Raw genomic sequence first — 13,862 nt, 5'->3', positions numbered from 1 at the left:
GGCCGCCGCTGTGCCAGCCGCCGGTCCGAGCAGAGGCGATAGATTTAAAGCCCCGGCAAAGCGCGTGTGGCGGCGGCCGGGGGAAGGCATTAACGGGACGGGGTCAGTGTCCCGGTTCAGCCGTCCCCAGCGGACCGAGCCGAGCCGAGCCGAGCCGTGCCGGGCGCGCTCCGTGCGGGCTCCGTGCGGGCCGGGCGGTGTGGCGCGGCTGACGTCAGGCGGGGCTGGCGCTGCCCGCGGGCGGAGCGGGGCCGGCGGCGGGCGGCGGGCGCGGGGAGCGGCAGGTACGGCCGGGCCGGGCTGGGGCAGGGCCGGCGGGGAGGGGGCCAAGGGGGCCGGCTCCAGGGGGATGGCCTGACCACCGCCATTCCCGCCAAGGTCAGCGGGGCGCGGACCCGGCCGGGAGCCGTGCCAGGACCCGGCTGTCGGCGGCGGGGAGGGCCAGACGCGGCTCTCGGGGCAGCCCAGGCCGCGCCAGCCCAGGCCGCTCCCCGGCGGGCAGAGGCGCGGAGGGCCGGGGCTGCCCTGGGGCTGTCCCGGGGGAGCGAGCACCGCCGGGCAGGGTTGGGACGGAGCCGCGGCCGCGGGAGCTGGCTCGGGGAGCACAGACAGCGCCGGGAAAGGGGCCTGCGCATCTGGGCCGGAGCCCGGTAGCTCCAGGAATAGAAAACTTGCGCTGTGGGGAGCGGGAGGGGCCGGGCAGGGTTACGCTTGAGCACTGTGCTTCCTGTGCTCTGCCCCAGTACCGAGGGTGAAGGAACCGGGGGAGTGTGCGGGCACTGCTGCTCACCGCCCGCTCCGCTCGGCGCTGCCGCTGCTGTCCCAGCCCTCCCCGCTGCCAGCTCAGCTAGGGACTACAGGCTGCAGTGTTTTATTTTAAAGGGTGTTTTATCGGGAAAGGGACTGGAACAGACTGTTGGATATTCCACGTTATATTCCTTACAGAAAACTGCTGTTCCAGGGAGCAGAAAGGAATTGTCCCACTCCTTTGCTGCATCTACTCCTAACTCAAGTTCAGTTTAGAGGGCTACTATTCTTAGATTTCAGTCACCAAAACACTTTTATTCATATTGGTAATTTTTTATAATTAATTTATTAATAAATTTACTGATTTTATTTTTATTATTAATTTATCTTTGGTTAAATCCCATTTTTCATGTTGATGGCACTGGGCTGGTTTAGCAAGCAAATACTATTCAGATGCAGCTGATCTTGCTAGGCTGTCTTCTAGCTCCGCAAATACACTTTTAAACATCATGTAGGAGGACTGTGAATACTGTAGAGGACTTCAGATGAGCCCTTGTGCTTAAAAGGGACAAGGAAGAATATCTAATTGTTTTTGCACCTCCTACTTTAAGTGCTGACAGATTTTTCTGTGTGATTCCTTGCTCTCTTTCCAGAGCTGACGTTTTGGGCACTTAAACTCTGACTTGGGAAAGGATATTTGCTGCCTCTGAGGTTTCATGCAAGGTGTTCTACAGCTGCTGAAGCCCTGTTTGCTCTTGTAGCTTTGACAGCTCTGAAATATTCTGAATGTGAGACTTTGTGAGCTGTTCTGTAATCACAGGCAAAACTCAATTTGTCAAGAGAGAGGTTTTCTTCTTTGGTTCTTCCCCTTTTTGTGTCTAAGTTAAATCTAATTATGCTGTTGTGTAACAGAGTTGGTTTAAAGGTAGCAACAACATTCCGTGGCCTAGCCTAACACTTGCAGCAGAACTGAAGTTCATGCAAATTGTTTTCTGGCTTGTAGACTAGGAAACAGCCTCCAGAAATAGTGATTTCACCTTATTGGGCAAACTGGAAGACATGGAAACACCATTAGACATACTCATCGCTGTGAGAATGAAGAGCAAGTAGACTGTTTGCTTGTAAAGGAGAATCAAGGGGAGAGAAGCCTGTGGTGGCAGAATGAGCCTGAGGTCCTTTGTACTGCTTTGTTACTTTGGGAGAATTAACTGGCCTCTATTTCTGGAGCTCTCTCTCTGTATAGGGGTGACAAGAGCACGCTCAGACCCCAGAGCAGGACAGGAGTCTGACACTCCCCTTCAGAAGTGAACTCTCAGCAGAATCTTTCTTTTCCCAGCAAACTGGTACAAAAGTCAAGAATAAGAGGTTTATCCTGGAGTTCAGACTTTACCTGCAGGTGGTTCTCACCATCATATCAAAGCCTGTGCAGGATGTGGCATTCCTTAAATATGAAATCCTGATGGTTATAATCTTGTGTGCTACAGTATTTGTATTTACAGTAGTCTGAAAAGGTCACAGCTACAAGTAATATCCATTAGGTCAGGAAACAAATGAATCCTTAGTAATTTCATATTTTGCTAGAAGATTACAAAACTCTTCTTTTTCTCTCTTCTCCTCAGCTTTAAACACATTCTGCTGAGGTTTGTCTGGGAAAAGTTTCTCTGTTTACCAAATCTACTATACCACCTTTCACCCCCTCATGCCCCCTCCTTTATGCTGCCACAAGTAGAATTATTGTTCTTTGTTAGGTTTCAGTATCATTTCTGTCTCTCATATTGTCTCTCATATCTGTGTCTCTTACAGGCCTCACAAATAATTTCTAAAAAGCAGCCTTCTCAGGGGAGGCTTAAAATGCTTCTGTTCTTCCTTTTTTAGTTCAATTGCATCTGGACAGTTGAGTTTTTATAATCTCTTTTAAAACAATAATCAGAACACCATTAGGCTGTAAAATCAAACCTCATTTTCCAATACATCCCATGTTTGATGTCTTTTTTCAGCATGATCATAAACCAGAATGCAGTGGCTGGGTACTTAATGTCACGTGTGATGGCTTGAATTTAACACAGAGTCCTTGCCATGCTATTTCAAGCTTCATTTAAAAGCTGAGGAGAACTGAAAATCTTACTTTATGGGCTCATCTTTTACTTACTTTAATTCTTAGAGTGAGCTAGTGATGATTTGAAAGAAATACAAGTCATAAAAACAGCTTTAGCTTTCTCCTTCCTGTTTAAGATTAAACTGTTTCAGCTTTTGTTTTGTCTGGACTTTGAGCCAGTGAATGAAAAACACAGAAGAGGAAGTACAGAAAAAAAAAAAAGAGGCAGGTAGAAGTGCTTGGTAACTTGAGACTGCAGAATACAGGATGTACACGTATGCAGAGAGGACTTTAAAGGAACTGCTGGTGAGTCAGGAGGCAGTCATTGCAGCCTGTCTCTTCCCCATTTTCTAAGAGCAGCAGCAGGAGGGTTTTGTTGGCCAGTTAAACACCAAGGTGGTCTCTGACAGTCACGCTGGATCACTGCAGTTGCACCTTTGTTACATCCTATGGCACCAGTTGTGCTTACTGAGTATCTTCAGCTGGGATCCGCTGCATCTCTGCTACGTGAGCAGCTCTAATAGATGGTATTGAGATGCCTGTTTTTAATGTGTTATTGTGAAATACTGACAACTGCTTTTCTCCCCCCTGCCCCTTCCTCTTCTGCCCGCTAGATTAAGCAGCAATGGCATTTGTGAAGAGCGGATGGCTGCTCCGGCAAAGTAAGTCACGGATCTTTCTCTTCCTTCTCTCCCTGTTCACTGGGATTTCTTCAGAAAACATCAGAGGAGCTGATGTTGGAGTAATTCCCAGGTTTTCTTAAAACAAGAAGTTCTGTGGGTTTGTTTTTGTTGGGTTTTTTTCCTTTTTACTTTAAGGACACATCACATAATGACGTGTCATGACGGCATTCCCACATGACCTTTGGGTGCTCCAGTGGGAAACAGGATATAAATATATCTGAGGTGTCTGGCTGGCATTCAGCTTCAGATGCTGCTCTGTAATTAGTGCTGTGTAAGTGGGGACTTGGAAACATTACCTGACACCTCAGCTTAGTGTCTTTCTATTAATCATGCCCTCTGCTCATTCCTGCAGCAAGTTAGAACACAAGCATCAGGTTATGCACTTAAAATAAAACCAGTTTTGCTTTGAATTCTAGGTAAAATATGGCACCCAATTCTCTAATGTTCCCATGTGAGGATGTTGTAATACAGGATTTTGCTTGGCACTTTGGAATGTTGTTTGGGGCAACAGTGAAGGATTTCTTGGTTTATTTTTATTATATTTAGAACAGAAGTATTTCCCAATATGTGCCCTCAAAAGTGACTGTGTGATTTTTAAGGTACTATTTTACGGCGTTGGAAGAAGAACTGGTTTGATCTGTGGTCTGATGGCCGCTTGATATTCTATGATGATCAAAGTCGCCGTGATCTGGAAGATAAAATCCACATGAGAATCCACTGCATCAACCTCAGAGTGGGGAATGAATGTCGAGGTAATAATGAAACCTTCAGGATTTGTGTATCCAGAGATTCTTCACAAGTTCAGTGCCTGCCCAGCACACCACACACAGCACTACTGCAGTGTAAACGTGTCCAAAGTGTGTGCAACTTCACTGGTCTTGAATCCCTCTCTTCCAAAAAAACTCAACCCCACCAGCTCCTAAATTGCTTTGGGGATACCCAGGGTATGGTATCACCATGTGATAGGTTAGGTTAGGGTTTGATACTTCCTGTTAAAACTCAGGGAGGACAGTGTTCCATGCATGCAGGAGGATGGGATGTTCCCAGCAGGACTGTGTGTCTAACACAGAGCTTTCCTGGTGTTACCACAGTGCTGCTGGACAGAGAGGCAGGGCTGGAAATGGGAAACCTCAGCAGGGCTGTGTGTCTGATACAGAGCAGTCCTGGTGTAACCACAGTGCTGGGTGGATGGAGAGGCACAGCTGGAAATGGGAAACCTCAGCAGATGTTTTTCCTAAGTTCACTTCTGGCATTTGTTAGTGCTGACTTGGTGCTGACACAAGGGAAGGACACAAGTGCTGCACAGTACCATTGCTAAGTGCAGATTGGTTCTGCTGTGAGACACTTGCATTTTGTAGGGAAGGTGTTCAGAGCTGCTTACTTTCAGGACACTCTGAGGAGTAAGAACAGGTTATTTCCTTCTGGGGCTCTGATGCCACAGAAGGCAGCTACAACTGGCCCTAGTTTATTTTGTCCAGACTTGCTTAAACTGACTCCCTTCTTGTCCATGTTCTCATGTAGTGCTGTTTGTACTCATAACTCATGTCTGTTTCTCTCACTCAGATTTCCAGCCTCCAGAGGGGAAGCACAGAGACTGTTTACTGCAGATTGTTTGCCGTGATGGGAAGACAGTCAACCTCTGTGCAGAGAGTGCAGATGACTGCCTGTAAGACAGCCAGAGAATAATGCTTTTGCTACTTCTCCCTCTTTTATCCCTCTCCCTAGTTATTTTTCCTCCCTTCTAACTTTCAGAGATATATTTTAAGAATGTGTTCAAGCAAATGAAAGCAGGTTTTCAGTGACAAAAACCCCAGTATCTCTCCTAGAAGTTTCTGGCTCATGCAAACTAACTGCAAGTTAAGTCACTGAAAACACTGAAGGGTGAGGAGGAGTAGAAGAATCTGATTAATATGATCAATACAAGACTTGTTAAACAGATTTTTTTAAACTTTTACCATTCTTCAAGAGCATGTGATGTGCCATTAGCCCAGGGACATCCCAGTAGCAATATTCCACTATTGTGAACTCTCAGCTCAGCTGGGCTGTATAGAATTAGATAACTCCTGTAATCACTGTTTGGCAAGAAGTGTGTTCCATGGAGCATGCTCCCAGCCCTGTGGCAGGGCAGGAGCTGGGTGAGGTGTTCCTGCCTCCTGGGAACAGCAGCAGCAGCAGCAGCGAGGCCCCTGCTCTAACCAGCACAGATGAGCTGTTCTGCTGGGGTGCATCTCTTCCCATTGACTGCATGACTGCATGTTCCCTACCTGTTGTGCTTGCAGCAAGGACCTCCAAAACTGCATCCATTCCGCCTCTTGTTCCTCCTTGTTCTTTCTCAGCTCTGCAAACAAAGTAATTATTTCTTAGTCTTGGTGTAACAATTTTGTGCATTTATTTGAGTGTCTCATCAGGCTTTGATGCATGCAGTACCTAAAACTCTGCTCCTGCAGTACCTCTAGTTGCTAACCTTGTTTGTTTGATTGACCTGAAAGAAAAAGGTGGCATTAATTTTTATCAGTGTTCCACTAACAAATGGGGTTTTATGTTTTTTTTGCAGGGCATGGAAAATTGCTCTCCAGGATGCCAGAACAAACACAGTGAGTGTCCTACTAGACTTTATAGTGGTAGAGAAGCAGCGCATCAGTGTTCTGTGTGGTCCAGCAGTTGAGTTCTGAAATCATCTCCCATCCTTCTCTGCTAGAAAAGAACAGGGTCATGAGCACGATAGTAAAGCTTGTGGGTGGGGAGAAGAATGATTCTCTGGATCACAAACACATCCTTGCAGCCAAGTCCAGGCAAATACATGCTGTGTGGAAAATAATTATTTTAAGGAATGATTTCTCTGGGTGGAAGTGAATGTTTGGAAAGTTGGTCTGTGGGCACTGAGGCTGTGGGCAACAAGCAAATCTTCTGCAACCAGCAAAAATGAACTTTTCACTCCTAGTGTTTGTTGCCTCCCAGGTGGGTGCAGTGCTAAAGGAAGCTTACTACACAGCAGCTGTTTGTTAATGTAGATCCATCCCACTGTGGATGCTTCTTGGCAGAGACATGGGGAAGAGTGAGATGCTTGGAGGGGAGTGCAGGCCTGCTGAGGAGGAGTGGATTACCTCAGCATTTTCTGCAATTTGTTTTAGACTGCCTTCCAGAGTATCTGCAGCACTAGCTTTCCTTGGATGACTAGGCTGAACCAACCCAGGGGAAATGCTGTGTTTTGTAGAAGCTTATCTCAGTTTCTGATGGGTCACATTAACATTGCCACTGTACTGGGGCATCTGTCAGATGATATAACTTAGATTTGTAGACACCCAAAGCAAACACTTGTCATGGCAAAACTACCCCAGACACGACTGCCTCTGACTGCAGCCTTGCTACACTGCCTGTGGCCTTAAATGAGAAGTGAGGGATTTGTCCTCATGCAGAGGACACAACACCCATGGTCTGTCTGCTCTAGTTTTACAGGATTTATCCCACCTGTGTGTGAGATGGTGGTTTCATGCCTCTGACACTGCTGCCAGCCCTGATAGATGGCTCAGAACATGGCAGTGCTGACCTTGGTCAGCCAAGGCAGACCCCAAGGATACTCAAAGTAGAGCAGGTAGCCCTCTACACAAGCAGATACATAAATTAACATCTTCCAAAGCTGTTAAAGGTGTCCAATGAAGACTTGGGTTTGAGTCTGTAGGTGTGTGACACACTTTTCAAAAATTCCAAGCATCCAGCAGCGCCTCCTAATTTCCCTGGAATAGTGGGGTGATCACCTTAGCTTTGAGAACTGCATCATTTACAGGTGTTTGCAGGCTTGTGCATGGCTTGTACAGAGATCCCTGTGGCAGGGCAGAACACATTTACTGCTAAGATGTGAGCAGATTTCTCAGGTGATGGAAATACCACCTCATATAGTATTTTAACAGTGTTTCAAGCAGTCCTTAGAATCTTCACCATGAGTGTGACTTGGGATATAACCATATTATGTCCTCAAATGCCATTTCATCAGTCCAAGAGATAATACAACATTTGCTGTTGATTTATTAAAATATTCCCTTTGAATTAAAGAATGGGAGCTGGTTTTTGCCTTGGAAAAGGGAATAAGAGCATCACTGTAGATTTTGGATATTAGAGGCAAGAATACAAAGGTAGTGTAAGAAATCTTAATTGTCTTTGAGAACTTATTCTAAATGAACTGAAGTGTTACCACCTCTGCCTCAGGTACCACTTTTGGCTACTGCATTTGTTTCCTTTACCTGCTTCTGCAGAACTTGGTGATACAATAACTCTAGGGTGCTAGGAAGAAACCAGCTTAGTTGTGAAGATTTCTTTATCTGAAGACAGAGAATGAACAGGAGGGTAATTTCTAAATCTGAGGCTCTGGAATGGTGGGAGAAGCCAGGGTGCTTGCATGTGCACATATGCATGTCTGTGGCACACACAGAGGGAAAAATTTGATGGCTCCTTTCTGTGGCTGCTCAGAAATTTGTATTCTCCCAGATCTAGTCTCCAGGTCCTTTCTTTCTGCAGTCTTTACAAGGAACTCCCTGCTTTCTTAACATGCAGTGTGGCTAAAGGTTACTTTCTCTTTGGGGTCATTAAGTTTTAATCTTTAGACTGCTCTGTCTGTCTGTCTGTAGGAACAGGTGATAACTGCTCTCTCTCCTTGGTGTTTAGGGCTACGTGGGATCTGATGTGATGTATGATGAGACAGCCATTTCCTCAGCCCCTCCTCCCTACACAGCTTATGCCACACCATCACCTGAGGTAAGAGTTGCAGTCAGGAAGCATCAACATGAGTGAGGCAGCAGGAGCAGCCTCCTTCAAGCACTCACAAAGTGCTGCATTGCACTCTTACACCCAGCTTGAAAGCTTTTACAACAGCAGAGAGTAAGGCACTATCAGCCTATTGCTGCTCTTATTTGAGATGGATTTCCTTTGAAAAGGATGAGGCACATTTTGTTGGAAGGTGTATAAAGGGGTGGCTGCTCTGTGAACTTGAAAAATAAAGCTTCTGAGAGAGGGCAGAATTTATTTGGCTGATCTTCAAGTACAGCGGTCATGCAGCTTCTAACATAAGGAGGTGCAACTACAGTTTGATGTTGTGCAAGAGCTGGAAAGGTGTAAGATCAGGAGTTTTAGAAATGGGCTGCAGTGACTGGAGCTGCCACTTTTAACACATAAGGATTTTGTTGTACTGAGATGTCACAGCAACACAATAACTCTAGTTCCTGGATACACAGTTCTTTTGCAGTGAAGGAGCAGCTTTGGGATCAAACCAGGATATGTTGGGCAATTCTGGATGTGTTTAGTGATGTGCAGTAGTATGTGAGGGGATAGTTTGGAGCACTATTGCTTGTTGCACTATCTGCTCCAGCCTCTCACTCTTGTTAAAAACGAGTTGTGGTACTGGGAGCTTCCCCTGTGCAGCCTCCTCTTTTGGAGAAAATAAATTCTTCTAAAGCATACAGCTCTAGAGCTTTTGTCTTTAATGTGACATTTACTTGCAGTGTACTCTCTTGGAGGGCTGGCTGGAGTTTTTGGGATTGGCTGCTGCCTTCCTGGCACTTCTGAGCTCCCCAGAGAGCTGTTGTTGGCATGAGGGCAGAGAGGAGAAGCTGGCAGGGCTGCTGTGCCTCTGCCTGATGATCCAGGCCCTGCCTCTGCCATTGCCTGTTGAGGAAAGGAAGAGAGCAGATGCTGCTTAGGAGTGCCCTCTTTTTCAAGCAGCTGTTCTGAATCCATTCCAGGGAGTAGATTGGCTGTAGCAGGACAGCCTGGATACTTTAGTGAAAGAAATGAAGGCAGATTGAACAGTGTGCTTGATTGGATCCATAGCAGAGTGTACCTGTGTAACAGCCCTTTTTAATTTCCCCAGGTTTATGGCTATGGCTATGATCAGTACAATGGTGTGTACCCCCCGGGCCCTCAGATCTTCTATGCCTCCAATGGACAAGCTTATGCTGTGCCCTATCAGTATCCATACCAAGGTAATCAGCACATCCTCACCTTCCCACAGAAGCCACTTGAGTCAATCCTTCTGGCTTTAGCTCTGGTAATCACCATCCTTTACCAGCCACCACTCCTGTACACAGAGAAAGAAACCTGACCTGCAACTGGAACCCAATCCACTCATCACCCTTTCACAACAAAGGGACTGCAGTGAAATTGGCAGAATTAAGGGATTTAACCTTCCCAATGTGATCTCAGCATAGTTACATTGCTTTATAAACTCCTTCTGAAGGATACAGAACTCTAACTACAGCATGTTTCCTAAGGAAAGGTCTAAGAGCCAGGAGAAGATGTAATTTTGTGATTCAATACTCCATATTGGGCATTGATGGAGCTTTTCATTCATCTGCTGCTCTTAAACCTAGTTTAATTATTTAAACACAAGTTTCAAAGGTAAATCCATTCCCAGAACAAGGTTGTACCTGGTTCCATCCCTGTATGCTGGAATTGCTGTATGGCAGCATTTCAGCCATGTGAAATCTCAGGTTTGTGTAGCTTTCAATCTCAAAAACAGGAAGCAAAGAGTAAAATTGTAGGGTGTGCTTTTAATCAGTCACCTTAATTTAAGGTTAGTTTTGCACAAAGCCCCAGTCCTACAGAACTGGGGCTTTAGAGTTTTATGGTAATAAAAATGAGAGAACTAATTGTTCATGATGTGATTCTGCAAACAAGAATCTCTACTGAGAAATTCTTATTTCAGTTTTGAGGGAGATCTTGTTTTCCATTTGACATTTTTCAGATTATTTCACTTGCCTTTTCCATTTTTTATTATAAGGGAGGTGCATCAGCCTTTAAAGCTTTAAAGTTTTCTTCATATAAGTCACTGAAGTCTTAAGATACAGATGATACATATTCAAACACAGAAGAATGTGTGTTCTGTTGGTTCTGAAAAGCAGTAGCTTTTTAAAAACCCAAGAACTGTTTTTAAAAACTTCCAGCAGGCCAAACCCAAACAATGCAGCATCCAACTCCCCTGAGCAGTTTGCAAGTGTGTTCAAATACTGGTTGGGCATAGTAACCAAGGCTCAAAGTTCTTCTTCACCAGGGTCACTGCAACTAAACTTTAGGGTTCAGATTCACCACAGCACCTCACTGACCCCTGTACCTGCAGCTCTGCTGCTCCTACTCTGCAGTGACATAGTCCTGCTCAGGGGGGGGGAGTCATGCATTGTTCAGAGTCAGTGAAAGCCTTTCCTGTTGTATTTAGTTGGATTACTTAAGAATCTGTTACAAAACACCATTGTGGGATTTTCAAGGATATTTACTCTCCCTGAAATGTCTGGGATGGAAACCAGTACTGATATGTTTGCTTTGCAGCTAGGAGCTGAATCAGAATAGTGACAGGTGAAGCTGTTACAAGTCTGTTACAGAGCAGGGGTCAGTCAGTGGCTTCTTGAGTCCAAGGGTAATTTCTTTCTACTGGCCAATCTTCATCTGAACAGAAATGTAGCAGCTGTCACCACCCCACAGATCAATCCAGGATGTGAAGGCTGAATTGCAGTAGGCCGTAAATGTACATAACTGATGCACAGTTTCAGACAAATGACTGGCTTGAGACCTGCCAAAGATTTTTTCAGAGGGAGGGGGTAAGGGGGAAGAACTAAACTATTTGCCTTAACTTCAAGGCTGAATCAATTTTCAGACCCATTTCTTACATTAAATCCATAAAGTGAATACAATTGCTTGCAGAACAATGTTCACTTTTACATTTGTGATGAGTTTTCCTCACAAATATTACGTTGTTGTAGGGCTAGAAGTGTTGCTAGGATTGCCCTTGGATTTAATGAATGTGGAGGCCGAATCCAAAGTAGAACTGTGTTCTACCTGTGCAGCTGACAAAATATTAGTATTCATTTGAAGGAAGAAGGTGAAAGAACTGCCTGTTTTGAAATTGCAGTGTATGATATTAAGATACACATTTCTTCTGCCCTCCTCCCAACAACCTTTTACTTCCTAGGACCTTATGGGCAGCCCCCTGCAAACCACATCATCATCCGAGAGCGTTACCGTGACAGCGATGGAGACCTGGCACTGGGCATGCTGGCTGGAGCAGCAACTGGAATGGCTCTGGGATCACTCTTCTGGGTCTTCTAGATTACCCTTTCCTTATCTCTGTAGTTCCAAATCCCTTTATTGTGTGCAATAATATATTGGCAATGTTGTTTACTGTTAAACTTTGAAAAATGCAATAGTTATTTTTCAGTAGTGACATCTTAATAACTGATTCTTAACTGTCTTAATGAGAGTTTAAAGGCACCATTAAGTTAAGTGGTTGGAAATGGCATGTGCTGCTCTTGATTCTGGTCTGATGTTCAGAATTATAAGGATCAATATGAGCACCAGTGTCACGTGGTAGCAGTCATCTGCTTTATGAACAGACTGTTATTGTAAACAGCATAGGAAAAAAGATTGTTTTTTGGGGGAAGGGTCTAAGATCCAATTCAAATATAAGGTTAATGGGAGTCCTGCATTAGTGTACATATACTACTGGCTTTTAAACATTCCCTGGAAAAACAGAGAGCTCAGCAGTGATTCCTTGGCATTACACAGTCTGCCATGCTTGAGGGGTTTTTTTGTTTGTTTTTAGACTTGCCTGCAGATGGTAGTGTCCTTTCTTAGGTGCAGCCCTGTACCTGCCTCTCACACCATCCAGGTAAAGTTGTCTCTGAGAATGTATGAGCAAACCACTAGGAAGCAGCAGCACTCCTCAATTCTTTTATTCTCCCAGAAATGTGAATGACCAGTGACAAGGAAGAGCAGTGTTTGTTGTTCTAGCTCCCTCTTTATCCTGGATGACTCTTGTGTGGTCAGATGGAAGATCTTTAGCTTTGCAGGTGTCTGCAGAGCAGCAGCCTCAGACACTGCAGGAGCTGCATTGGTAGAAGCCAGCCATTGTCTCTGCTCCTCACTGCCCTGGCTCTGCAGGGGCTGCAGGAGGAGAAGGAATTGAGCAGCCCTTGCTCTGTTGGGCCTGCCAGCCCCTCTGCAGCAGGAACAGGAGGGGAGAGACAAGCAACTGCAGCAGACCTTGCACACAGGCACTGTGATATCAGCTGCCTTGCCAGGGCTAGGATAAGATGCCTGCCTCTTAGCCACCAAGGTTTGCTGAACCAGGTTTCTTATTTGCAACTAATTTTGAGCACAGCTGAGCCTGGGTTTGTTGTATGTACAATTCCCCCTCACATTCAGCAGGTCTCCTCTTCCCTCCATGACTTGTTGAGAAAAACACTCCAAGGAACCTGTCTGGCTTTGCTTGTATGTGTGGTTTCTCTAGAATGTGCTGTCCCCTGGAGTGCAGCTGTTTTGTGTGTTACATGGGCTGTTCTAATCCATGCTGAGCTGTGCTTGGCAGAGAAAGAAGGCTCTGAAGAAATGCATGGGCTTTCTTGTTCAGGTAAATGAGGCAGAGTGCCTGAGTTGAGTTCTTATAGTAAGAGGACTTATTTTTATACTTCCACTCTTAGATTCCTGTATTTGCATACTGTTTAATGTTAAGTCTTACTTATGCTTCCATTTAGAAGAAGGTTAATTTCCTTATGGTTCACAGGGTTTCATGTCAGGAAAGATGAAAATAGATGAGAACTTGCACCTATATAAATTTAGCTGAAGTCCCAATCTTCTCCATTCCATCCTAAAATTCTCTTGGCTCTTCCCTACTTATTTAAGCAATAGAGGTCCTGGACAAGTTTGGGTAGCAGCCAGGGGAAGCACTAGGCTTTCATGAGCCTTAGGACTAACTCAGGCAAGTGGAATCACTGGAGTTAACAGACAGATGTCATTGTGGCTGCTTTACTAAGAGTGGCCTAATCCAGGGAAGGTAAACTGCCTTCAGGAGGCTGGCTCTGAGCTGTGCACCAGTGTGCAACATGTCCTTTCACAGTAAACACAAGCTGCACGTGTTCAGCCAGTCAGGTGTACTGAAAGGACATTCTGGAAGTGCAAAAGAGGACTAAAGTGAGAGTTTCCTATTGCTAATTCAAACCAAAAGAAATTGCAGTACACTACTGAAGCTCTCTTAGAGACCTTGAGGTCAGAAAGGGATGGAATGTAAGTGGACAAACATGTCTGCCCTTTTAAAAAGCCCTTTAAGAGGTGAGTTTGATTACAGGTCTGTGCTGCTGTTTGGTTTGTGCTTTGCAGTAGTGAGTTCTGCAGAATGCCTCCATCTCCTCCTCTTTCTCTGTGATTCTTAACTTGTAAGGAGTAGGGGAGAATAAAACCACTGGGCATCATATGATTTTCTGAATTTCCTAATGACTGGGAAAGGATAACAGAAAGTGAATCAGCTGGGTTTTTTGTTTCAGTTTGGGCTTTTTTTTTTTCAGAAAGACTGTTAGTCACAG

At 45.2% G+C, this 13,862-nt stretch overlaps 1 protein-coding gene across 1 annotated transcript; it reads left to right on the top strand.

Moving 5' to 3' along the window:
• Positions 1 to 224: 224 nt before the first annotated feature.
• On the top strand, positions 225 to 11,855 carry PLEKHB2 (pleckstrin homology domain containing B2). Its single transcript, XM_054282581.1, has 8 exons — positions 225 to 284; positions 3,457 to 3,504; positions 4,125 to 4,277; positions 5,089 to 5,191; positions 6,080 to 6,119; positions 8,185 to 8,274; positions 9,386 to 9,497; positions 11,477 to 11,855. Exons 2-8 carry the CDS (start codon positions 3,468 to 3,470, stop codon positions 11,611 to 11,613), a joined length of 672 nt encoding a protein of 223 aa, XP_054138556.1. The 5' UTR covers positions 225 to 284; positions 3,457 to 3,467; the 3' UTR covers positions 11,614 to 11,855.
• The last annotated feature ends 2,007 nt before the right edge of the window (positions 11,856 to 13,862 follow it).

The sequence above is a fragment of the Melozone crissalis genome, unplaced genomic scaffold (genome assembly GCF_028551555.1).
Source record: "Melozone crissalis strain CALT ecotype California unplaced genomic scaffold, PUWL_Pcris_2 ptg000034l_1, whole genome shotgun sequence".
In the NCBI taxonomy this organism is placed as follows: Eukaryota; Metazoa; Chordata; class Aves; order Passeriformes; family Passerellidae; genus Melozone; species Melozone crissalis.
Note: the sequence above shows the minus strand (reverse complement) of the source record. Positions and strands in the feature narration are given on the sequence as shown.

Bases quoted from the DNA above. Each gene is read 5' to 3' on its own strand.
- PLEKHB2 (XM_054282581.1), top strand. From the start codon at position 3,468: ATGGCATTTGTGAAGAGCGGATGGCTGCTCCGGCAAA. The intron at 3,505-4,124 runs GTAAGTCACGGA...GTGATTTTTAAG, and splicing joins CGGATGGCTGCTCCGGCAAA to GTACTATTTTACGGCGTTGG. The intron at 5,192-6,079 runs GTAAGACAGCCA...TTTTTTTTGCAG, and splicing joins GAGAGTGCAGATGACTGCCT to GGCATGGAAAATTGCTCTCC.